The sequence below is a fragment of the Python bivittatus genome, unplaced genomic scaffold, assembly GCF_059951505.1.
Source record: "Python bivittatus isolate LINGU-HERP-01145 unplaced genomic scaffold, Pbiv_v1 ctg000080_np1212, whole genome shotgun sequence".
NCBI lineage: Eukaryota > Metazoa > Chordata > Lepidosauria > Squamata > Pythonidae > Python > Python bivittatus.
Genome location: NW_028277035.1, coordinates 85,843,909 through 85,871,267, shown reverse-complemented (window position 1 = coordinate 85,871,267; position 27,359 = coordinate 85,843,909). Strand labels below are relative to the sequence as shown.

The 27,359-nt window shown below is 42.2% G+C and overlaps 1 protein-coding gene across 5 annotated transcripts in view; it reads right to left on the bottom strand.

Annotated features, from left to right (window-relative positions):
- KLHDC8B (kelch domain containing 8B) overlaps window positions 1-27,359 on the bottom strand; it is a 40,625-nt gene that overhangs the window by 11,250 nt on the left and 2,016 nt on the right. For 4 of the 5 annotated variants that reach the window (XM_088134493.1, XM_088134494.1, XM_088134496.1 and 1 more), the window contains exon 2: window positions 10,855-11,676. In XM_088134493.1, the coding sequence (XP_087990619.1) occupies window positions 10,855-11,230 (376 nt within the window). In that variant the 5' untranslated portion in view covers window positions 11,231-11,676. The remainder of the gene's footprint in view (window positions 1-10,854; window positions 11,677-27,359) is intronic. The other variant, XM_088134495.1, reaches the window with a different exon arrangement.

Here is a 27,359-nt window from a genome sequence, read left to right as displayed (position 1 = left end):
CATCTTGTGATCTGCAGAGGATCTACTGGACTTCTCATATCTCACATTAAAGTCTTTGATATAGCAGTAGATTTTCTAAAACTCTTTGGACACATTGGGAAGCTAGAAATAAGATACTTTCAGAATTCTAACATGGTCATCCAAAGGAATCTATAATCCAAATCAGCTACAGGTAGCCCTCAGTTTACATCCACAATTGGGACCGGAACTTCCATTGCTAAGGGATGCAGTCATTAAGTGAGTCGTGCCTGATTTTACAACTATTTTTGCCGCGGTTGTTAAGTGAATCACCGCAGTTGCTAAGTGAATCTGGCTTCCCCCATTGACTTTGCTTATTGGAAGCCTCCTGGGAAGGTTGCAAATGGTGATCATGTGACCTCACAACACTGCGACTGTCGTAAATACATGCTGCTTGCCAAGCGCCCAAATTTGGATCACGTGAACTTAGGGACGCTGCGATGGTTCTATGTGCGAGGTTGTAAGTCACTACTTTCAGCGCCATCATAACTTCAAACAGTCATTAAACAAATGGTCATAAATCAAGGACTACCTTTATTGTTCATAAATACTATTCCCAATTATCAACAATCATTCCTTCAAAATGATCTGATAAATCAATATCTAAAAATGATGTCCTCCAGATCTTTAGGATTCCAATTCCTGTCAGCCCTAGCTAAATGTCAGAACTGACAGCAGATGTAGCCCAACACATCTGAAGACTGCCAGGTTAAGATACAGAAGCAGTATCTTAACCTGTGATTTGAGATGGATTTAGTTCCAGCAGTAAATCTGGGAAAATCAGTTGGCAACATTATCTCTCACCAATGGGAGGAACAGTTCCTGAAAGACCCCCAGGACCATATTCCTTATAACTAACGCTGTCCATACTCCCTAAAAAGTATTCTCTGGGCTTCCTCCATGATTGGTATAATCTGTTGAGAATAACGGGCCAAGTAGTCTGCCCTTCCAGAAGACAACCTGTTGAGGAAGGCTCGCTTTGTTCCCTGTACAGCATGACATCCTACCCTTCCCACAATCACTTTAAGAACCCCCAGCCCCAAGCTAGCTGTGCTCTGGTAGACCCTAGCAACTGCCTCACGTGGTACCTGGCCCGTCTAACAAATGTAACACATGAACGACACTGGGATACCAGGCTATCACAACTAATTATATTCGCCACGTAGTATCCCTGGAGACACCATGGCAACCCAACCATGCTGCCAAGTTCTGCTTCCAGCACAGCCTGCCCACCGTTCTGCACGGCGGGGGGGGGGGGGGGGAGCAGCAAGGAAAAGGTTTCCTTTCCCAATCTGAAATGAGGGCCACAAAACCACTAGCTAACCAGGTCTAGAATTTCTTGCAGACACTGATTTATTTGCATCCATTATTAGCCCCCTTTTCATTAAAGGTATTTTTGCAACTATTGGATCCCCATTGCGTGGGGCTGTCAGGTTGCCAAATATGACATCAAGAGGGTACAACAGATGTGATGGAATGTGAGGGTGGCCTCGGAAGAGGGGGGAAGAGATGCCGCCCAGGGAATGATCAGATAAAAGAGAAAGGAGTCTGCAACAGGGTAGTGGTCAAAGAAAGAAACTTAGGAAGGACCCGCCCTAACTATTCAGGCGGTAAATAGGGTGGGCGTGAGATTTGCGCTTTCGGACTTGGCAGATTCTGTTAAGGTAGCCTTACAATAAAGCAGAATTAGCTCCTCTAGCCTGACAATAGGCTTCCTGTCTGAACAATCACCTCTAGTTCCAGGTCTGGATGGAAACCCACAATGGTCATCTCAGACAATGGCTCACAAGCTCCTCTGTGCTCCACCAAGACAGCAGAGGCACACCAAGAAAGGGAGAATCCCTCAGGCACCCGTTGGAAGACAATTCCCTATTCCTTGACTAGATTAAAAATCAGATAATAATACAGGGGCATAAGCAGCCAATCTTATTTTAGAGAGTTATGACAGAGATGTTTAAAAAGATGAAATGCCCTGGGGGAAATCACTGCAGTCAATTTCTGGGACTGATATGCTGCAATTAAATTCTGAGTAATTAAATCAAACAGATGAAATGAATCAGTTATATAACCGTTCATCTGAACCAGCCATTCAGGCAGCTTCATTCTTTTCCTTGTTAAAGGCATGACAGCAGGATCTATTGATATACACTATCTGGGCGTAACATAAAAATTACTGAATGGGGTGAAGAGAATCGATGACTCTGCCCAACTAGGACTGCCACAAATCAATGGCAGAGGACCAGCTTTGCATGCAGAAGAATGTAGTTATTTATTTATTTATTTATTTAAACAATTTATATTGCTGCCCATCTTAACAGCAGTGACTCCAGATGAGGCACAGAGGATTAAAACATAACACAACCAAGAGAACTTTAAATCAGTGTTAATACTAATAATATATAACATGTGTCCGGGCCTGAACCATCCAGTATTAATACCTAAGGACCAGTCAAGCAAGTCCACCAACAGGACTGGTTTAATCTCCTGGTCCCAATGTCGGGGCGAACATCCAGGTCTGTAATGCCTTACAAAAGACCAGGAGGGTCAGGGGTCTCCAGATCTCTGGGGGGATGCTGTTCCATAGAGCAGGCGCTGCAACAGAGAAGACAGCTCCTTCATCCCACAAGATGACATTTTCTAGTGGAAGGGACCCAGAAGATGCCAACCCTGCTGGTTTTGTGGGGCGAGCAGAAGCAGCTGGAGACAGATGATTCTGCAAGTATACTGGCTCCATGTCATGCAGGGCTTTTTAGGGTACAACCAGCATCTTGAATTGCAGCTGGAAGCCCAGTGGAAGCCAGCACAGCTCGCTTTTGGGTTCAAGGGTCAGCAAAAATTTCTCAGAATGGACCAGAAAAGATAGGCCTGAACCCTGCTGTCAGTTTCATACATACTCTCATGGTAGAGTCTTTTAACGGCCTCTCTTCCATGAAGAGCTCTGGCCAGGTTAAGTTCTCACAACAGAACTAAGAGCAGCTACTCTTTGCAATGATTTTTCCAGATCAACAGTGGACCTACAGCTGGGTGCAGTGATGGACCTTCTTAGTCCAGGTCTCAAGAAGACTGTGAATTAACATAGCCAAGCTTGCTCTGAGGGACAGGCTAGTCAACTAAGGGAAGCTTAGTTCCCCTGTGAAAGAAACAAAAACTGATTTCATGAGGAATATTGACACTTTGTTGTGTTTTCCCCCCTTCTTCCTCATTTTCTACGCACGACAAGCTTGGAAGAAAGCTAAGCTGAAAGTCATTCTGTAGTGGTGTTTGTACACAGACTAAGCCACATGCTGGTTATTGAATTATCTCATTTTTGGTGCAGTCTGTCTTTTAACAACACACTGCACCAAAAAGAGGATTCAGAACAATCTAAGGCCTAGGGAAGGGGGTGAAATGAATAGGGTGCCCCTTGGTACCTTCCACTTCCTGCTTACAAGCACTCCAGCCACATGGCTCACTCCAACAGAAACAAAATGATAACCTAAGAGGGGCCTTGGCCTGATCCAGAAGGGCAATTCTAACATCCTTGTATTCTACCACTCCCACCCATACACATACTGTTTGCTAAAATATAAAAGGGTGAGGAGTATGATTGTGTATTGCAGATACTGGTCATCTCATTTCAGTATAATCTAGCAGACTCTTTAGCAAAATCCTACAGGAATAATGTAAGATAAAGATACAAGATGCTCTCTCTCTTACAATGGTAGAACATACACGACAAAGCTCTCAGAGCACCTCTTCTCCAAAAGAAGCTGGTCAAGCCAGAAAAGCTTGGTTTGGGTTTTGCTTAGCAACCATATTTTCCATGAAGTACAGAATAGCCATGTTAGCTGTACCCAGCTTAGGAAGTTACAATTTCTATCACCGTTGCCTGCTTTCCTTAGAAACTGGGAGACATGACCCAGCTCAGACGATATCACAGAGGGGATAGATGAAACTCCTGCTTAACAAGGCTGTTCCCATTTTAAAACGTTAAATCTGCAATATGAGAGACCATCCAGCTTGACTAGCCTTTCCAAAGGTGGTGCTATACAAAAAATTGGACTACCACCCTCATCGTCCTCTACCACAAAGGGAATTATGCTGTCTTAAACTGATGGACATTAAAGTCCTACATACTGGGAGAAACACCATGCTTGGGAAAGCTGTGTTTGGGAGCCATGAGGTGATAAACATCGGCCTCCTCCCATCTTTCTTAAGTCTGGAGCTGGATGGATGTGGAAGTACAGAGGCCTGCCTTCTTAAACTTGGCACCTTCCAGATGTGTGGACTTTAAAGGGCTGCCATATCTGGACTTCGTATCTCTTTGCTGCCATCTAGTGATAATTGAATTTCAGAGAGCCTCCAAAGCACAGTGCAGCTGTTTTCATCTCCCCTCTTCAAATCTCCCGTAAAGAGGAAGATTGTAGAGAGGGGATATAATATCTGAACCACCTTTTTGAGATTCTTTGAAGGCCTTGGAAAGGCAGGGCGGCTGCTGTTTCTCATCTCCCATTCTTCATCAACAAGCTTCAAACAGGGGATCGACCATGAACTTGCGCTGAGAAAAGAGATGCAGTGAAAGATTTTAGAGGTGGAAGAATCCTGTTGATAGAAATACCCAATGACTACCAAACTTGCAGTCTCCTGGTTTTTTGTAGTTACTCTTTATCTGTCACACCCAAACATCCCAAAGCAGTCCATGTGGTTTTTAATCTCCTACAAGGCTGACAACCTGAGAGGTAGTGACTGAACCAGAATCATCAAGTAAGCTTCACGGTTAGTAGAAATTTGAAAGCTGGTCTCTTCCACCATAGTCCAACACCCTAACTCGGTGTTTTTCAACCTTGGCAACTTGAAGCTGTGTGGACCACAGAATTCTGGGAGTTGAAGTCCACACAGCTTCAAGTTGCCAAGGTTGAGAAACACTGTCCTAACTGCTATATACTGGTTCTCCATTACTTATTCATTATTGATTTGCCCCTAATTGTAAAGGTTAATTGATTGCTCTTTTCCCTGTTCTTGAAGAACTCAGCCTTTTCAAACCTAGTGCCTTCTCAAAAGTTCGAGTTCTTGAGGGTGCCAGATCACAGAAGGCTGGTTTAAGTTTTTAAAAAGAAGGCATGTTCTTTTTTTAAAAAAATGTCATACCTAGTGTGCACCTAATTGGCACACGGCTCAGCTGGCCCTGCTCTAGATGGTAGAATAAAAGGCATTCAGTTAAGGCCACTTCAGACTATTTTGATCTGCCTTGAACAAAAGCCTGAAAAAAAGGATGGAGGCGGCATCTTTTGCAGTGAGGAAATGTTACTGGTCTCCATAAATCCCTATTTTGGTACATTTTCCCACTTCTCTTCTACAATCAGTATTGTTGGGTGCTTGTAATGATTAAAAGGGGATTCCAATGATAAATTTCACATTCCACTTAGATTCATGCAAATATTTTTAGCTCCCTGGAACGTAGAGGGGAACCTGAAAAAAATTCTATTAAAAACCCATGTCTTTCCAGGATTGGAGGCTTTCTTCAAAATGCAGTGCCCCATTTTCAACCAAATTCTAGGCTTTTTGTAGGTGCGTGTGCACAGCATTCATACAGGATGGGCAGAGCTTGCATCACAATGGCATGGTACCACTTTCACTATAAATTATCCCATGATGCTGTCCCATGATGCTGTCCCATGATGATCCCAAATGTCGCATGTTATTATTTTATTAGCCATGAAAACCTGGCTCTTCACTCGAGCCTTCAGTGAGGGAGAGACCCCTCACTTCATCACACTTTCCATCTTTTATCTTTATTTTTTATTTATTTTACTGTAAGTTCTTTGCTTGTTGTGAGCCACCCAGAATTGTTGAGAGTCAGGGAGCATACAAGTTTAATAAACTATTATTATTATTAATTAGAAATTATGAAGGATATTAGTCTAAGGCCATAAGAAAGTTGCTACTACTATTGCCTGAAGACTGGCTTGGAGATACAGGACTTCTTCCTTTAACACAACCCACTCCTTTGGATTTCCAGCTTCAGAAGCCTATTTGATTCTCATCCATTGTCTTCCTTGTTGTTCATTGTTTATATTCTCTTGCAGACTTTCACCGAAATGACCTCAGTCCACAGGATAAGAGTACAAACTACACTTCTAGATGAGGATGAAGATGATAAGCAGTGTAATCCAGAAGTTGATTTTTTTCATTAATATGTTGAAGTAGATGCCTGATGAATAATTTCTGTTTTGTTAATTTAGAATTAGATTACGTTGTCACTTAAGGTTTACCTACTGATAACAAATATTATATGATAAACAGAGAGCAATCACAAATAATTTTAAGAAATGGCTGGTGTGGGTCTTCCGGGCTGTGTGGCCGTGTTCTGGAAGTTTTGTTTCCTAACGTTTCGCCAGCACCTGTGACCGGCATCTTCAGAGAGCAGGAGCACAGACAGGAGCAGTTCTCTCTGTGCCCAGGGTGATGTGACCCTGTTGTGGGTATTTATAGAGATCTGGGGGGGGGAAGGGGGGGGATTGGGGGTATGGGGGGGTTGGGTTACTGAGTGGCTGCTTGTTTTGGTGTCTGAATATGTGTGTATCTTCCTGGGGATTAGGCAGGGTTTTTTCTTCTATTGAGTTGTTAACGAGTGGCTGCTGGGGGTGATTAGCAAGTTCATTGTGTGAACTGTTCACATGTCCTGGTGGTTGAGCTGAGTTCGTTGACCTTTTGCAGGCTGTATTTTTCAGGATTGGTAGCCAGGTTTTGTTGATTTTTAGACTCTCCTCTTTTTTATTGAAACTGTGCTGGTGTTTGTGAATCTCAATGGCTTCCCGGTATAGCCTGGTATAGTGGCTGTTGGTGTTGTCCAGTATCTCTGTGTTTTCAAATAGGATTTTGTGTCCAGTGTGCTTGAGAGCATGTTCAGCTACCGCAGATTTTTCTGGTTGCTGTAGTCTGCAGTGTCTTTCGTGTTCTTTTATCCTGGTATGGATGCTGCGTTTTGTGGTCCCGATGTATACTTGCCCGCAACTGCATGGTATGCGGTATACTCCTGCGGCGGTGAGGGAATCCCTTTTGTCTTTTGCTGATTTCCCCCTTCCCCCCCCCCAGATCTCTATAAATACCCACAAAGGGGTCACATCACCCTGGGCACAGAGAGAACTGCTCCTGTCTGTGTTCCTGCACTCTGAAGATGCCGATCACAGGTGCTGGCGAAACGTTAGGAAACAAAACTTCCAGAACACGGCCACACAGCCCGGAAGACCCACACGAGCCATCGTATGCCGGCCGTGAAAGCTTTCGACAATACAATTTTAAGAAATTTTGTTCATTCATGGTTCCATTACATCAAATTCTACATTTCATTACAGTTCCAGCAGTTAGAAAACAAGGAATTAGAACCATGACTAAATTTGAGATTAAGCTAAATTCATCACCTAATAGGGAAAAGGTGAGAATTTCAAAAATTTACAACATTCTGTTAAAAGACAAACTTTCTGAGTGGGTTGAAAAGAATATTGGAATTACATAGAAAAGCCCCTATGCCAGGGTTTCTCAACCTTAGCAACTTTAAGCTGGCTGGGGAATTCTGGGAGTTGAAATCAACACATTTTAAAGTTGGTAAGGTTGAGAAACACTGCCCTATTTGACCCGATGGTTATTCAACTGACATAGAAAACCACTGAAAACAATTTTACCCCAAATTAAGGAAAACTCAGTGAATTTTATAGCTGGTATTCAACACCAGGTAAACTCAACATGATAAATTCTAGCATAAGCTCCATGTGTTGGAGAAAATAAAAAGAAATAGATTCCTATTATCATATGTAATAGTCCTGTAAAGCTGTTCAGTTTTGGGGATGGACATTTTTATTAAAAGAGGACAAATCACAATTTGAACCAAATCACAACTCAGACAATTATACTGGATCCTAAGTTGGCCTTACTAAGTTTTTTCAATAATCAGCAATGCATTGAAGCATAAATAATTGATAGTTTTCTTATTGGTTGCAGCCCAACAAGCAGTGGCAAGATCTTGGAAAACAGAAAATAATTTGAAAATGGCAATATGGTAGCAAATACTGTATACCGGGAAATTGCTCTAATGAAAAAAAATTAACAAAAAAGAGACAGCCGTATTATGATAACACAGACAATTTTTACTTTACCTGGCTTATTAGGCATAATAAAAGCACAATGGTTATTTACTACCCAGTTCCAGGTTCCCCGATAATGTAATTAAATAAGGATATATGCATTTTGCTTCTACTGTATATATACTCCATAATTATTAATAGCAAATACATTTACATTTTTTAAACATTAGCTCTTTGGGAAAAATATATTTGCGTTAATATTTGCTGAAGCAAAATGAAATGTTATTTTTAAACCCAAGCCCAGCTTGACTAGTTTGAATGAATGAATTGCAGATTCCGTTTGAATGGAAGAGAATATGTTCTGAAGCAAACTTGAAAATTTTAAATTTGATAATCTCTGCTGATTGCACGAAATGCCACCAACCAACATTTGAATGTATTAAATAAATGTATTTGATTGTATTAAATGAATACAATCTACTGGAAAGGCTGATAACATTCACATTTAAATTCTTCCTGATCAAATTATTATCTTTATGAATATCACATGCGGCTTTCGGATTGTCTCCAAATGATCTGAAACCCCAACAGGAAAAAGAGGAGGAACGGAATGAAATGGAATGGAAAAATGCGGCACTAAACGACTGTAGCCAATTTCGGAGGCAGCACGGAGTAAAATGTAAGGAAGAGTTCATAAATGGAGAACAGAGAAATCTCAGAAATTCCAAGTACATCTCGTTCTTTATAAATAACGTTTTCTCCTGCAGAAAGCAAGATTAGCTAAGTGCGTAGTATAGTGGGGCACTTATAAGCCACGTGACACATTCATAATCACATCTTCCTTTTGTAGAGTTCTTCACTTTATTGCAGCTCCAGAGGGCTCCAGGTTTTATCGGGGCTGAGGGCAGAGGAATTAAACCTTCCCTCTGCCACCATGCACAGCCCATTTCCCCCTCCAAGCCCCCCCCCCCAAAGCTGGGCTTGATCGTGAAGGGAAAAGGGGAAACCGGATTTCCTTGTGGGGTGAACAAAATCTTTGAGGGACCAAGGACACAGCCCTCCCCGGCCTCATTTCTGCAGCTCAACTGGCAGCCTCCTGTGGCTGCTTTAAATTAAGACGAAGATGTGGAGGGACGGGGGTACAAATTTCTAATGAAAAATGCCTCTTTGTTGCAAATCAGTTTGGTGCCTGCCAAATGCACCTTTTGCATTATTTGTATTGACAAATATAAAAAGACAGGAAGAGGGTTTGTTAGGCTTTTTTGTTATTGTTTGGAGGCAAGGAATGCTATACCGGGTGAGCAACAGCACACAGAAACCATGCTGGCTGGGCATTATGGAAGTTGTGGTCCCATCTATCTGCAAGAGGTCTGGCTGAGGATGGATGTTTTCATGTTTCATTAAAAGCAGGTTGCTTCAACTTGGCCACCCGGTGTTGGTGCCCCAGGGTTTCGTAGCTAAGACAGGTACCACACTGGCATACTGGCTTTGCGCCCACCGTGGCTGAGAATATAGTTGCCATTACAAGTTTATTTCATCCATTTTTCTCACCCCTTTTTCTTTTTGAGGCAGCTGGTACTTAAAACACACACACACAAACACACATGGAAGCAAAACATTATACATTTCCCATTACAAAATAAGAACCACGAGATTTCTTTGAATGCCACAGAATCCACTCTTCTGAAAGAAGATGCCAGGTATTTGGCACGCCACGTGCCTTTCTGCCTGCCTAACTTAGCTTGAAAAGGCACTCTTGCCGTCTTAAGGGTACTTAATTAAGACACCTCCTCTATAACATTTGTGTCCAGCCTTGTGGCTCCGTGAACCCCTTCCCCGAGACTTGGGTGTCACCCCCAGCAACCTCCCAAAGTTTTATTAAGTTGTAATTTGGAAGGTGGCACGAAGGAAAAACTACTGAATATATGGCTAAGGATAATAATTTTAAGCTTAGCTTTAAATAAATGTAAATGTGACTGAAAGGAAAACCAATAGTCATCTCTTTGCCCTGTTATTTTTTGGGGTGCTCCCTAAACCTCAGCAAGCCTTCAAAAGCCAACTATGGCCTACAGCCTGGGGAAAAATTCTGCTCTATTCCACGGGTGGGTAACCAGCCCTGGGGCTCTATGCAACCCCCGCCAAACTTCTTTCTGTGCTGACACCCACACTCACTTTTCAGCTGCCACTAAATTTGAATTAAAAAATTAAATTAAACTTGTGGTTGTAAGTCTGGATAAGGTGGGACATAGTGAAGAGGGAGAAAAAAATCATTTTAAAATGACAACCTGAGTTTTAAGAAGAGTTTTTCTTTTACCGTAGACATGCTCTTTAACCGTGGCAATCTCTTCCTAGTCTCCCTTACGTGACACTTTCCAGAAAACCCACGGGCACCCATCAATTCACAAAAGACCGTGCACCCAAGCTAGCGTATATTCTCCTAGGGTGCATCTTTATGAGGCTAAATTGGCTCCAACAATATAGAAGAGCAAGATTATCAGCAAGGGGGACGGGGGTGAGGTGGGGGTGGAGATGGGACTTGTTTTGCAGAAATGATAAACACCAAATCAGCCCAGGAAAACTGAGCATTCAGCAGGGAGGAAAATTGGCAACGTGGAGCAGAATGAGACGTCCGCAAGGGGACGTGCCTGGCTCTAACTTTTGATTTGTATAGGTAGGACCACCAGCTTCACCAATGTCTGGAGCTCCAATCGGGGAAGCTACTGCCCCTTATCTTCCTCACCATCAGCCCATCAAGCTGGAGTAACTGGCCACCTACCTTTCTCAAGGGCTGAGATGCCCATTGAAGCCTGAGCCAAATCTGCTCTTTTCTCCCATTTGCCTTCATCCGTGCGGTAGACTTCAACGGAGGCCAGGGGTCTTTGTGTGGAGTCAACCCCACCAATCACCAACACTTCCTTGCCAAGCATCACGGCTGCCGCCCCTGCCCGTGGGGTGGGCATAGAAGGTAACACTATCCACTTGCGGGAAACAATATCCAACATTTCCATGGTGTCCAGCGGCTGGCCCTGCTGGCTGCAGCCCCCCACCACAAAGAGGTGTCCATCCTGATAGGTTGGGCTGCAGTACACCCGACAGGTAGGCATGGGGGGGAAAGTCTCCCAGAAGAAAGACTTGGTATTGGCGGCTTCCATTTTGCCCAAGGGCCTGGCATCTCAGGAAACAGACACGGCAACTGTCCCCGCAATAAGCTGGTGCCTCAGCATGGCAGCCTTCTGCATTGGGTCCCCAAGACCGGGAGAGATTCACCTGAAGCAAGTCGAAGGACTTATTTCCCACACTGCTGGAACTCCACATCCACAAAGACTGCGGAAGGAGAGGCCGGGGTCCCCCAGGGAAGCAAGTAAGGAATGCCGTGATGTCCAAGAGATGGTGTCTCCACAGGAAAAGGAACCATTCCTCTCCAGAATGGCTAGGGATGACTGAAGGAAGGGACGGCCCAAACACTCAGGGCGGTCTATAATGCTGGAGGTCAGCCTCTAACCTCAAGCGGTGAGCCAGTCTCAGAAAGAAGGACACGTTCAGCAGGTTCTTCCGAATGAAGTCTGCACCTCTGTCTCTATATTGACGTTGAGTCCTGCTGCAGAGAGAGAGAATGCACAAGATTACTGGCTGCTGCCAAGGAAGCCAGTTTGAGAAATCTGATCATAGTGAAAACCACTGACACTGGATTATAGGATAGCTCCCGAATAAAAAAACCCAAGTTTCCATCTGTCCTTCACAGTTAGGCAACAACCCCAGATCAAGCAAGCAGAAAAGTGTTTCGGTAGCCTAGCTTTCAGTTTGGATTTCACAATAACGCTTCCACTCATCCATGGGCTCCATTTGGCTTCCTGTGTGGTCTTCTCCTAGAAAAAAAGTACCTCTCCATCTTTCCTCAGAATGAATGTCCCAGCAAGAGCCTTCCTAAAAAAAACCATGCCGTTCATAACCGTTTAAGATAAGGAGGGCTAGGACTTGGACCAAGGAAATCCAGGGTCATCACCACTCAGCCAGGGACTCACTGGGTAACTCTAGGACAGTGTTTCTCAACCTTGAGAACTTTAAGATGTGTGGATTTCAAGTCCCAGAATTGCCCAGCCAGTATGCTGGTTGGGGAATTCTGGGACTTGAAGTCCATACATCTTAAAGTTGCTGAGATTGAAAACACTGCTCTAGGCCAATCACTCTCTCTTCACTCAATCTATCTCACAGATTATGAAGCTAAGTGAAATGTGAGCATCCTAATCCATGTTTGTGAATGCAGAATCAGGATCAAACAGTTATTCTGGATTATTTAACATGCAGCCTCTTACTGTTTTAGGGTCCTATGGTACAATGAAAATTAAAAGCAAAGCAAAAATGGTATTGGGATAGAACAACCTTTTCATTATTACTAGTCTAAATCCCCAGTGACCTTAATAGCATCAGCAGAAGCATAATTAAGCCATTCTCCTACCCCAGGAAAAAGCAAACAGAACAGAACAGAACAGAACAGAATAGAATAATAACTTTATTGTCATTCCACTATACACTACACACCAAGTGCATAATAAAATGAGATTCCATTGGAATTGGCTCACAATCATACACTAAAATACAATTGAGATACCTAAGTTACTATAAATATACATTCTATACATTTGATATTAAACATTCAGACATCTAATAGCCTGGGGGACAAAGCTATTTCTGAATCTGGCTGTTCTACATCGGAGAAGCGGAACCTCTTCCCAGAAGGTAACAAAGAAAACAGGCCATGATGAGGACGGGAGGCGTCACTGACGATCTTCCGGGCTCTAGACAAACACCGCACATATGCTAGATCTTGGATGAGAGGCAGAGAGATCCCAATTATCTTCTCTGCTGCCCTTACTACCCTCTGCACAGACTTCCTGTCTGAGGCACTACATGTCAGGCCTAGCCCAAGGAACTCCAAGAGACCATGCAAATTCAGTCCAGCTATGTTTATTAGCTACAACCTCTAGCAAGAATCTTCCCAGACTAAAACCCCAGTTCCCAAAGTCCTCCAGCCACAACAGTGTGAATTCCTCAGGGAGGTGCCAGTCTCATCCTTTTGTTCCTCTCACGCGGTTCCGGTGAGCTAAGAAAATGCTTATCTCCCTGAGCTTGGCCTTCATAATTCCATTCCATCACACTACAGCCTCCATACCAGATGGAAATACAGTTAGTGAGTACACTCTCTATAGTACCTCTATAGAAAGTAAGGAGAATGGAGGATGAGAGATGTACTTTCCTCGTCTGGCACAAAAAATGCAAATGTTGCCACGCTCGTTTCACCAAAAATACGGTGTTAAGGGACCAGGTCAGACTATTCGTTAACTGGACCCCTAGGAATCTAATGCTACTGACTGACTCCACAGCTATGTTATTAATAAAAAGGGGAGTGTGACTACACCGGTTCTTCCTAAAATCTAGGATAATCTCCTTAGTTTTTTCCACATTTAGCACCAAACTGTTTTTATTACACCACTCCACCAGACCCTTCACCTCTTCCCTATAAGCTCACTCATTGTCATCCCTGATAAGACCCACCACCGTTGTATCATCCGCATATTTCACAATGACATATGATGTTCTCATATCAACACCAGCCAACCTTAAGAAGGTCCTTGTCAAATGTGTAACCAGACACTCCAAGAGGACAAAACATGCTGTGTGATACTACATTCATATTTTGGTGGAAGGACAACATGTACTGGGAAAAGGCAAACTTAAGTAAATGTGAAAGGTGGCTGCTGCCATTTGGACAGCTTCAAAGCAATTTCCTGCAAAATTATAAAGAGGTAGGTCACAGAAGATGAGAGAATTAGGAAGCAGGGAAAAAGAGGAAGGTAGCCCAGCCAAAGTTCTTTGCTCCCTTTCCTTTATTATATCTGCTATAATGTGCCAGCAAATTGTCAGTTGGGTTTCAACGGGCCTCCCTCCTCCTGGTTATAATCCCAATTGTGAAATTATTACATACATGAAGGGGACACATGTCCCAAGGATACCTGTTGTTACAAACTTAGAAATTAGGCCGGAGACAACTGACCATGGGCAATTGTTGAGGGCCTTCTCTTTCATTCACATTCAAGTCCACTGATCTTGTAACAAGAACACGTCTTTAGCCACAAAATTAAGGAAAAGAAAAAGTCTCATCTCCTGACAACTCATAAATAACTATACAGTGAGAATCAATGTCTTTCCGTGCTTTTCAGCCACCTCTGATATAGCTTTCATCAAGCCACGCTGATTGAGATGGACACATCATACTTTTGAAAAGTCTGAAATTGCTTCTGAAAGAGTATGAAAAGTAAATGATCCCTATACAGTACAGTAATATCGAAAAGATGCCTTAGATGCAATTTAAAAGCAGGACAGTTTGATACTTGTGTGAATTACACACACACATCTACCTACCCTTTAAAGACTTCAGTTGAGGGATTCTTGAAAGGACTCTTGCTAGCACATGAAATGAAGGAGGTGGCTACCAAAGAGTGCCTTCTCAGGGGAGGGGAAGTGTAAGAAAGTTCTCTCCAAAGTCCCTTGGAATGAACTTTACAGTATTGCCCTTTTTGGGCCCAGGCAGAGATTTATTTACCACAAGGTTGGGAGGACAACTGGAACTCTGTGGACTGCTTTATGCTATTGCGGCTTTCACACGTACTTATCTATCACACTCTTCCCAGTTAGGTAAGCATGTTCATGCAAAGCACAGATAAGGAGTAAGAAATAATAAGCCAAAAAATTAAAGACAGGAGAGAAGAGAAGAGGAAACACCTAATTTACACCTATACCAGTGCTTCTCAACCTCAGCAATTTTAAGATGTGTAAACTGACTGGGGAATTCTGGGAGCTGGAGTCCACACATCTTACAGTTGCTGAGGTTGAGAAGCACTGCCCTAAATCTCTCCATGCATACAATATCTTTCTATTTTTGAAAGCCATCCTTGCCTCCAGCTCGTCCATTCACTGCTTCATACCTTGGTTTTGTTCTTTAAGCTTCTCACCTCACTCTTTCTGAGGATTTTATCAATTCCATCCAACCATGATCTTCTTGGTTTTTCCCTTCCTCTCAGCCCATTGACTCTTCCTTTATGTATATGCTGTGCAATCCCATCCTTGTTAGTTCTCTCTGTCTGACCAGCCCTCACCCCCCGCGCTTCAGTCTACTGCTTTCAAACTGGCCACTTGTGCATTCGACCCACATTCATTCATCACCTATCATTTATGATCAATTCTTGTTTTACTTCGCACACTTTCTATGTATCACATTCCCACTTACATTCAACCCACCTTTAAGTTTTATACCCGATTCTCTGTATAATGAATTGAAGCACATTCTTACACATAGCCATTTTTCTTCTTTTGGCAAAACATTTGTTCTTCATAAAAGGCCACAGACTACCCCCACCCCTTCTATCTACATTAGCACACTGTAAATTTCTCCGTTGTCCATTCTACCAAGATAACACAAATTTATCTACTTCCTCTAGTTAGTTACCATTTATGTGAAACTTGACATTTTAATTCCTCGTTCTTCCTGTAAACCCCTGGAGAATGTAACTAAAGGACATTACTAATACACCTAAAAGTAAAGAAATAATCGTTTAAAAATAATAAACATAGTAAATTATTTTGTCTTAGTCCTGCTCTTGGAAGAGAGATGAAATCAGTTAAATGAAAGGCTGAGTGCTCCTAAGAGCCGCATTTTGTGTATGGTGGTCAACTTTACACACCACTGATCCTGGACCCGTAGCAACCTTCTGATCCGCAGAAGTTAGCAAGTGTTCACGATTATATTATCTAAAAATTTTCCTTGCTGATTTCAGGAAACCAAAGGGCTGTTAAAGCACAGGACAAGCAAGGTCATTTGGCAAGCTTATCTCTCCACCCCAAGGGATAATAACTTCCCTTTGGTTGCAAACTTTCATAAAATTCAACTCCTCAATGTCAGAATACCATGAAATACAGGAAGAGAGCAGAGACACGGCTGTTCTCTTTAGGATGCTGGGTCTTCAGCCAGCTTGCTACCTTTTTTCATGCGCAACCCCAGGGTCTCAGCAACGGAGACCTGATCCCTAATTCTCCGCTCTAAACTCCACCTGCAACTTTTAATTTGTAGCCGGCCCCCTGAGTGTGATAAATTCCCTCATTTTAAATCTTACCATCTATGAGGACTTCATGACTCATTTAATATTTCAACTCACAAAATTAGGCACTTTAGTAGCTTAATAAGAGTCAGCTGCAGAATTTAGTAACGCGGACATAAATACTGATTATGTGCCTCCCCCCAAATCGGAATTTCAGTAATACCTCGGTTCACGAACGCTTCTGTTCACGACCAATTCGGGTCACGAACAGCTCCGTTCGCAAAATTGTGCTTCTGTTCGCGAACGCCGCATCGGGTGACAAACAGGATCCGTGGCCATTTTCCCTGCTGACACACGTGGTCGTGGCTTCCTGTAGGGAGGGGGACTCTCCCTCCAAACAATAACTGCCTCCCCACCCGCCTTCCTGTCCTCCATGCCAGAAGTCGCCTTGAGCAAGGTTAGTGTTCTCTCTCTTCATAGTGTACTGTACTGTACTTTGTTTCATATTTCTGTGGTTTAAAAAAAAAATACATATGGTTCAGAACGGATTAACTGTATTTACATTGAACCTTATGGGAAAATTTGATTCGGTTGGCAACCAAAATCAGTTGGCAACCACATTCGTAGGAGTCAGAACGGATTAACCGTATTTACATTGAACCTTATGGGAAAATTTGATTCGGTTCACGACCAATTCGGTTTGCGACCAGAGTCGTGGAATGAATTAAGTTCGTGAACCGAGGTACCACTGTAGTTGCTGCCTACGGGGACTTTCCAGCATGTTCTCCTCTCAGGAGAAGGACAAAAACTGCTTTTGCTTTTGTTAAATCTTCTGCACCCATGGGAACTGGGAAGTACCGAGTTTGGAGCCTTACAAAAATACATAAATAAATAAATGTCGAATTTACAGGCAAGATAATTCTCTTGTGCATAAAAACTATGCTGTTCCTAATAGCATTATTGACTGGACTGTGGGTGCAATCTGTGACAAACTAGAGCTCAACATGAGACGGGCAGCAGATGTTAAAACAATTAAAGGCATTCTTGTATCAGCAAGACTGTTGGGAAAAGGAATATTGATTCATTAGCTAAACCATACACAGTCAATGGCATTTTCTGCAAGCCGTGTCTGACTACAGAAGCAAAGACCATAGCTCTCTATCCACTGGTAGTCTGTCTTTTTAGTAGTATGATTCTGCTACCATAAGGACTAGAAACTTATTGTTAAATACAAACTCAGCAGGGCAGAATGAGATACCATCCAAGGCCTCAAGAGCAACAATATCAAGATCAACAAATTGACAAGAGAGGGGCTGTTGTCATTATGATTAAAGTGGATTATATCAAGGAAGCCAAGATGTCATACTTGTAATCTGTCTCACACACAACCTGCACCTTCATAGTCACCCTGTCTTTCCCTCCCTTCTCTCCCACCTCATCCCAATTTAAATCCTGAATCAGTTTAGTTTAGCTACTCCATGCACCTGATGAAGTGAGCTGTAGCTAACTAAAGCTTACACCTTTAATGAAATTTGTTAGTCTGAAAAGATGCTACTAGACTCCTCCTGATTTTTGGCCACCACAGACTAACACAACTTTTCTCCTAAAATATCTCTACTATATATCCTTTTGCTCACTGTTTTTTTTTTCCAATCTAATCTAAAGAGCTCCAAACTAGTAATAGTCAGCAAACAAGGGGTTGGCAGAAGAGTTAAGGGACCATCCCTAACAATTTTTTCCTCTAAATCAAGAGCTGGTACCCAGCTAACCTCAGAAGGAAACAGACGGAGAAATGATAAACTTTCTACCATGAGAATCAAAAGTGAAGCTGAACAAACAGCAATCTCCAGTTGTGACCAGCAATGCTTGCAGCTTGATTGGGTTCCTGTCCAAGAATACTCAGGTGTATATTTATGACAGGGCTTAAAGAAAAAAAATCAAAGAATTGGAGCAGCAAGCAGCTCATGAAAGATGAAGACAGATCGAGTCCAAGAAAGGAGTTACCACAAAAAAATTACACTGGAAGCCACTCTTCCTAAGGAAGACCATAAACAAGGGAACAAACTTAGTGGACGAGAGTGACCATCAAAAGAGAAAGACATAGAAGAGTTCAGCATCATGGAGGACTTAGTTCTCTGGCCTTGATCCTTTGGAGAGGAAGAGACACTGTGGAAGAGGAGTCAGGACAGTGGAAGAGATGTAACTGCAAGAAGATGAAGAGAACAACTGTGGTGGTTGGTGACTCACTATTAAAGCAAGGGTGTGCCCACTAGCCCCAGATCCTCATGAAGTAGGCTTCTCTACTGGGAGCGAGGTTCAGAGATGTGACAGAACTACTTCCAAGACTGATCAAGACCACTGACAATTATGTGGTAATAGATCACTGAGATAAGTTGGTTGCACCTCACAAGGACAGGTAAATGTGTTTCTTCAAAGCTTGGGGAATCTGAAAACTCTGAAGAACTTCAGAAAAGAACTTTCACACTGTAGAAAGAAGCAGGAATGTTGCTCTAATGGACCTATTACAGCACTCAATGAAAATCAGGAAAAAAAAAAAGGGTTCATAAAATTCATGGCTTTTATCATCTATACACTAATGCTCAGTGTACTGGAAAGTTAGATGAGCCTCATTAGAAAAGCAAATACTATTTAACAGTTAGAAGGAGGACCTGGTGATGGCAGTTGAAGGATACAGTATGCTCAAAAAGAACAGAATGGGCAGAAAAAGAGCACTGTATATTAAAACTATTCACTACTGCTCTACTGGTGTAGAAGGCAACGGCATCGTGAGCAGCTGGATTAAAAGAAGTACAGAAAGTAACAGTAGTACCATGTTGTTGGGGTATGAGGGATCAGCTGAGTTGTCACAAAGTTCTGGGCCCCCAACTCATCGTTATTTTTGTTCATAACTTAGAAGAAGAGGCGGGGGGAATGCTTATGAAATCTGCGCATGACCCAAAACTGGGTAGAATAGCCTAGAACAGAGAAATTTTATTGATTTACTTATATTTATATAGCCGCCCATCTCAAATACAATTTAAATACAATTTAAATGATCTTGACGGTCTAAAATAGTGTTTCTTAAACTTTTTTCTCTCAGGACCCTTTCCCACTTTTAAAAATTATGGAGGACCCCAAAAGAGCTTTTGTTTGTGTGGGTTATATTTATTGATATTTACCGCATTAAAAGTTAAAACGGACAAATCTGCTGCCACTACTGCTTCTCATGATTGTTGGATGTTTAATATTGTATTATTTTTCAACATAGGCCGACAAATCATTTTGATTTTGTAGATCCCTGAGAGGGTCTTGGGGGACCCCCAGAGGTCCTAGGACCGCACTTGAAGAAACACCGGCCTAGAGAAATGAGCTGAAAGTAACAAAGTGAAATTTAACAGAGACAAATGCAAAGTTGTTCCCTTAGGAAACAAGAATCAAATGAAGAGCTATGGTATGGGGGCTTGGCAACCAGGGTCATCCAATGGGGCAGTCAAACAAATCAAGAGGGTGGTCATAACCAAGCAATTGAAGCTCACTTCTTTTTTACATGACATGTGTTAAAAAGAGCTTTGAACATGTGGCTATAGACACCATCTTGATTTTGTTGACATCCCCCTTGCAGATGTCCCCACTGATAATGGTACTCATGAAAAAGATTGCTGACTATTAGTTGACTACAAATGAAGTATGTTGTTACTAAATAAGAAGGCAAATGTAAATTTTAGATTAGGGTTAGTTTTCAAATAATGAGCACTAATAATTCTATTTTATTCTATATTGGTCAGACCCTACAAAGAGTACCCTATCCAATTCTGGCTACTACAGTTTAAGAAAGATTCAGAAAAACTGGAACATGTTCACGGAGTGGCAGTGAGGATCAGCAGTCTAGAAACTAGGTCCGGTGAAGAGATCAGAAGGATCTGACCACACTTAGCACCAAGAAGACTGAGGAGAGATATGACAGCACACCTGAAGTACCAAAAAAGATGATATAAAAAAGGAAGTCAAAACATGTTCCCTATTGTTCCAGGGGATAGGGCACAAAATAATGGAATCATACCAGAATGCAGATTCGGACTGAACATTAGAGAAAACTTCCCAACAGAAAGATAATTTTGACAGTGCAGTCAATTTCTCCCAGAGAGGGTGCGCTCTCCTTCCTTAGATATGTTCAAGCAGAAGCTAGACAATTACTTGCCAGAAATACTTTAATTTGGATTTCTGAACTACACAGAGGTTTGGACTCAGTGCAGCCTAAATGACCCCTTCCAATTCTATGATTCAATAGTACAGTGGTACCTCGGGATACGAACGCCTCTACTAACGGACGTTTCGGGTTACGACCAGCTTCGGCAGGAAAAATTTACCTCGGGTTATGAACTCGCCTCTAGTTACGAACCGGATCCGCGGCCATTTTCCCTGCTGCCACGCGGTCGCAGCTTCCTGTGGGCGAGGTCGCGGTAGCAAGGAGACGTTTGGTGAGGCTTGTGGTGTGTTTTGCGGTGTTTTGCGAAGGTTTTTGCTGTGCGTGTTAGCATGGCTCCAAAGAAAATGCAGAGCAGGCTTGGCGGGAGTAAGGCTCTGAAGAGAAAATTGCCTCGGTTTGCGACCAAATTTGGGTGGAGGGCGGAACGGATTAACCGGATTTACATTGAACCCTATGGGGAAATTTGCCTCGGGTTGCGACCAAATTCGGAGGGCGGAACGGATTAACCGGATTTACATTGAACCCTATGGGAAACTTTACCTCGACTTGAGACCAACTCGAGTTGCAACCAGAGTCACAGAACGGATTAAGTTCGTATCCCGAGGTACCACTGTATTTACAGGGAATCTACTCATGTCGAAATCCCAAATCACTTCGTTTATTTTCTTTTTCATGCACTTTTTATAGTAACACATCATCATTTTTTAGTAATGTTAACAGGAGTGCAGACTGCAGTTTAAAAGGAAACACAATGCATAGGTCTCCAGGCGATCTGCATAAATCAGCAAAGATTCTTGACTTTCAATTATTCAGTAACAGCTGAATAAGAAAACCTTGATGGAATCAGAAACAGATTACTGTATTCTTCCTACCATTTTAATATTCAAAATGAATTTGTATGTGCAGAGTTCTTTAACGGTAAGCATGAACATCTGGCTTCAGCTGGTAGATTTCAAGATTTTTATGAGAGAAAGTTCCCATAAATCTGAATTTAGTTCTCCTAGGCCTCTCCTCCCCCATTATAAATACATTCCACAGGTTATAGGTCACTGACAGATGTAAAAATAATTATAGAAGATGTATCTTGCCTTTAAATACTAGTTTCTAAGAACGACAATGGGAGAAAGTTATTGCCCTTCTGTCCGGCTTCTAGACATCCGAGAACTGGCTGGCCATTTCAGGAAAAGGATGGTTGGTGAAAGTTGTGTTATTTGCACATGCTCTGAAATAGCAAATTGAATGTCATGTGCTGATAAACCAATAGGGATTTGCTTTAAAAACATGGAAGTGTTTTCCTATGATCTAAACATGAGTTTAATAGAATAGCAAAAATCGCTTCAGGACACCTCAGAGAACGCTTAATAAGAACTGGTTACAATTGTCTTGCTACTGGAGATAAAATCCTGAAGCTGAAACATTAACTCATACGTTTTGGTCTTGTCCTATTACTGTCACATTTGGCACCAATATCAATGGGATTGTTAATATGGCTTCAATGTGGTTGCTGCATGCTAAAAGCACCTATGTTGTTCTTGACTATATATTGACTAAATTATATTTGGAATCTATCAACATATCAAGAACTGTGGACTTTTCAGGCATAAGGGTGGGCTAAAAGACATATTATATACTACTGGAAAGAGACATCTATACCTGATTTGTAGCAATGGATTACTGATATAAGTTACAGATAGTCCTCACTTAATGACTTCTCTGTTTAGCAACCATTTGAAGTTACTATGGCACTGAAAAAGCAACTTTATGACTGGTCCACATGCTTAAGACTGTCACAGCGTCCCTACGGTCATGTGATCGAGATTCAGGTGCTTCACAGCTGGCTTCTGAGAAGCAAAGTCAATGGAGAAGCTGGCAGTAAATTCACAAGTCACGGTCATGTGATGTTGCACTTAACGACCACAGGTGATTCGCTTAATGACCACAGCAGAAGTGAGGCTGTAAGTCCGTCATGGTCACATGATGTCTCACTTAACAACTGTGTCACTTAGTGATGGAGTTGCTGGTTCCGATTAGGGTCATTAAGCGAGGACTACCTGTATTTGTCAAGGTTTCAATTAGTTCTATTCAATATAGGGGCAAGGAAGACTTTCAAACAATAAGATCACAGTTGCTGAAATTATTTTGTTTATAACATCTTTCAGGCCATTGTATTCATAAATAATTGTAAAATGTATGTTTTTCTCCAGACCTAAAAATAGGAAGTTTCTAAATGAGAGATATTCATCTGATACCTGGCTAGAAATAATGCGATTTTCAGATTCCCCTGAGTAAGACTACCATAGAATGAAATGATATAATCCTATTAAGAAAAATCAGTGGCCACAGTATTTTTTGAAGTGTCATTGGGTAATGGACACCTGAAAGGCCAGTTCTAAGTCATATTTTGCACGTACAAGCTATCTAGTTGGAAGGTCAGGTATTTTTAAGTGAATCCCCTGGGTATGCAACGTTCTAGCTCCCGCTGAAACAACCAAGCTGCAGAAAGAATTTCAGAGAGGGATGATATTCACAAATACTCCCCATCATTTCTCATCACTGTCACTCTTGCCAAAAAGAATTGAGAGTTTTCAATGAATTTGAAGACCCCGTCCTTTCAGTGATGATCTTTCGGCAGCTTTCCGCCTTGAAAATGAAGTAGTGCTCTCCGTGCAGTAGCTCTATCTATCTATCTATCTATCTATCTATCTATCTATCTATCTATCTATCTATCTATCATATTTATATAGCCGCCCATCTCACACAAGGTGAGTCTGGGCGGCATACAGCAATTAAAAAAAAAAAAACATGAAAACAACTACATATAAAAAACTATAAAAACACACAAAACAGGAGGGGATAAATGAATAAGGGAGCCAGCGTAAAATCTCCCCGGTCCCCTGGGAGCCCTAGGCCCGATCACATAACCAGGTCTTAAGGGACTTGTGGAATGTTAAGAGGGATGGAGCTGACCTCACTTCTGGGGGGAGAAGATTCCACAAGGCGGGCGCCACAGCAGAGAAGGCCTGCCTCCTGGGAACCACCAAGTGTAATTCTCTAGCAGACGGGACCTGCAGCTTGCCTTCTCTGCCAGATCTGATGAGACAGGCAGATGTAATCACTTATCCCAGTGAGTTCAGTACAGGTAGTCCTCACTTACCAACTGCCTCATTTAACGACTGTTTGAAGTTACAATGGCACTGCAAAAGTAACTTTACGACTGGTCCTTGCATTTACAACTCATGTGATTGCCATTTGTTGCTTTGCAACTGGTTTGCGACAAGCAGAGTCAATGGAGAAGGTGGCCGTAAAATTGGAAGCTGTGGTCATGTGATGTTTCGCTTAATGACTATGGTGATTTGCTTAACAACCGCAGCAGAAGTGAGGTCATAACTCCATCACAGTCGCATGATGTTTTGTTTAGTGACCATGGCACTTAGCGATGGAGTTGCCGGTCTCAATTGTGGTTGTTAAGTAAGGACTACCTGTATGACAACTATGGAAATGAACAGAATCTCTGGCTACCCATGCAGTTCAGTGGAAGCAACTAAAAATTTAAAAACTTTTCTTTTTTTTAGTGGTGCTTTCACAAAGCAAGATGCATAGGCCAGCTAGGTTTAATTCTTTTGCTGCCACCTATACTGTCTTATACGTTACAAAAGGCTTCAGAGTTCAGCCTTAAACCATCAGAAAATTCCTTTTTTATTAACTTGAGTCCAATAAGCCTGAATTCATTTGAAGGATCATGCTTACAGCAGGTGAAATAAAGTTAGAGAGTTGCTGTTCTATATTCCAAAACAGTGTTCCTCAACCTTGGCGACTTGAAGATGTGTGGACTTCAACTCCCAGAATTCCCCAGCCAGGATGAGTTGAGGGAAGTCGCCAAGGCTGAGGAACCCTGTTCCAAAAGGAACATGCCTGCTTTGCTACCACATACTATAATTCTGCAAATTAAGTTGGGTGTACTTATTGACTTGGTATAATATTCCATTTCCAGGGTGGGGGCAGCCAATAATTTGGAATATTAGAGCAAGAACTGTGAAAACGAAAGGCAAGGAGAGAGTAGAAAGAGAAGCAAGAGAAAGGCACGGGAAAGAGCTACGGATCACTACTGTAGCTCAAAGGAAGGCAAGCCTAAATTGAAGATCTTTCAAAAAAGGAAAATTAGATAGAAAAAATATACCCACAAAAATTCTATACAATGCCCAACATCCCCACTTTGCCAAGCTTAGGGAAACCAATCCTGAGTTTTCCTGCCCCCTCTCTAATACATCTGTGCATGTGTTGATTTGTACATACCTATCAAGAAACTACCCCCCCCCCCACAAAAGGGCACGGCAAAACAATGAGATTACATAAATTCAACCAGTAATGATTATTAATTGAATTAGTTGAATTAGACAACTAATTATAAAGCCAATTGAATTCTGCATACAGCAACCATTCTCTCTCACACATACACGCACATACATGACTCACACATTCTCCCCTTTCCTTCCAGCAAAAACAGTTAAATAAAAAAAGAGACAGCAAAGTTATAAAAGGGTTACATTTACCAGCAAACCATCTCAAACAATAGCTATTCTTCAAAGATTTGTAGAGGGCTTTGTAGAAGGAGGGAGGGCAGTCACGTCCTTCTCTTCCTCATTCATTTCAACCATTTCTTACCCACCTATTTGCCGTTAAAAGCACTCTCTTCCTAGGCATATATGCTGTGGATTGTGGAGCCTGGCCTACCAGTGTGAAAGGATGCCAAAGCCTACAACTTTTGCCTCTTGGTCACACCTCTGAATCAAGTATGCCGGATACCAAGCACCAGATCCCCAGTCACTCTTCATAACCATGAGGGCGAGAAACTTAAAACCAAGATACTCAGAATACGGACAGCTGATTCCAAACGTGTGTGGTCAAGACATCATAGAAGCCTAAAAAATGAAGAAGAAATCTGAAGAAGGGGTAATCTAAGACATTTCAGCACTAAATTCAGCAAGAAAGCAGAAAGCAGAAAACAGCGCCAGCAACCTTTTTGAGAAGGCAGATCTATCAGGTTTCACCTCTTCCCCAATCATAATCCTTCTATCAGACTGCAGAGGAAGTGATTAAAATTGCTATAACATTAAACACCGACATCTAAATGTTGTTGATTTTGTATGATATTTTTCTATATTAAAGCATGAGCAAGGATTGTTTCTTACATTCGCACACATGTATACTTTGCATTAGGAACCTTTCAGATGAAATGCAAAATAACAGCGTCAAAAAAATCCATTTTCACTGCCCTTGCCAATTAGTCCACCCTGTGCCTCTTACAGCTGAATTCATTGTCTGGCCTGATAGCCCCCTGAATTCCCAAAGGTAGGACAGGAAACAGATGTGCAGAGGTTTAGCAACTGTCACCTGCCTGTCACCCCTCTCTGAAAATCTCTCCTCCTTCAGTTACTCTTGCTCTCATTTATCTATGGGGAGCTTCCTTAAATATGAAAGAGGAAGAGCCATTAGAAGGAGGAACCGAGCAGCAGGAAAAGGAAGCTTAGCTCTTCCTGGCCACTCACCCTTCCTGGCCCTGGCCCATGTTCTAGGTCAGCCAAGCACTGCCAAGTAGGCCTGAGCTTTGCACCCGGATGGTGGGTGTTTTAAAGACAAATAAGGTACAATCCGAAATCAAATCCACAGGCAAAACATGGGAGAATACATAAAGAAGGCCATCCTACTTTCAGGATTAAACATAGATATCTGTGGGAAAGGATCCAGAAAAGAGGAGGAACATGACTCTCGTTTTGCTGGGCTGGAGGGAAGAGAGAACAAAATACTATGATGCTTCTTTAACTCTCTGATTTGCTCACTGTTCATAATTTGGAAGTTCATCAGCGTGAAGAACAACATCTTATCTTAAACGTATTACTTGGAGGGGAAGAAAGGTCCACTATTTTGAAGGACGCGTGTCCACACAGACATAGCTACAGATGACATCAACGGTGCTTGCTTAGAAATAGGGCATGTTTTAGAAGACCCAGATATTATTCAGGCTTTATTCCCTTCCCATCTAATTTGCCATTCACCTCCTGCCCCTTGTTGCTTTTGGTAACACACCAGCCATCTTCTATTAAGTAGTCTTCTTACTAGAACATAACTGGCATTTAGTATGGAGCCATCAGCCCTTAATCTTTATCAAAACAGCCTGAGGGCTCTTTGTCAAAAATCCTGATAAAAACCCTTGCCTAGAACACTCCAAAAAGTTGCTAAACATGTGTTTATTTTGATTACATGTGCATAATTATCAAAATCAAGACATTCCTCTCTCTCATTACTTTCTAGGGGCGAGTTCTGGACCTTGAAACGTGCTCAGGGTCTTCTTCAACCTGATGCTGGATGAGAATTACGGAGGCAGCAAGGTAGGGAAGGTTGGGCTAAGTCAGTCCCTGGATCTAAAACAACCCACCAGGGAGAGGAACCATGTCCTCATCTCTGTGGTGCTCCTTTTGAGATTCTTCCTCCAACTCATGCCTGTCATAAACACAAATAAATGTTTGGGGGAACTGAAACCAATCAGCTTCCAAAGAAACAACTCTGCCGTGCCACCCTTCTCCCAAATCTTCACTCTATGCCTCCCAAGATGTTAAGAATCCATGAGTCAAAGCTTAGGAATCTCTACAAGGAGCTGGGATTCAAGCAGCGCTAATAACCACCCATTTGTACGCTACTTAGAAGGCATGCTATCAGTTCTAAACCTCACATCTTCTTCTCCGAAGAACCAGGATTGCAATTTTCAAGTCCTCACTGTCACCTTGACAGTTTGGCTCAGATGACAGGCTCCTGTTGTCCAGTATCACAGAGCTCTGATTTAATATTTTCCAACCCTGAGTGCTGGATGGCTGGGTATTTCACAGGCATAAAGCTAATGAGAAATGAGGTTGGTCTACCAGCCTGTTGTCCTTCCTTAAGCTTCTGAGTAAGCTGATATCTGGCTTTTCATTTATTACCTTGCCG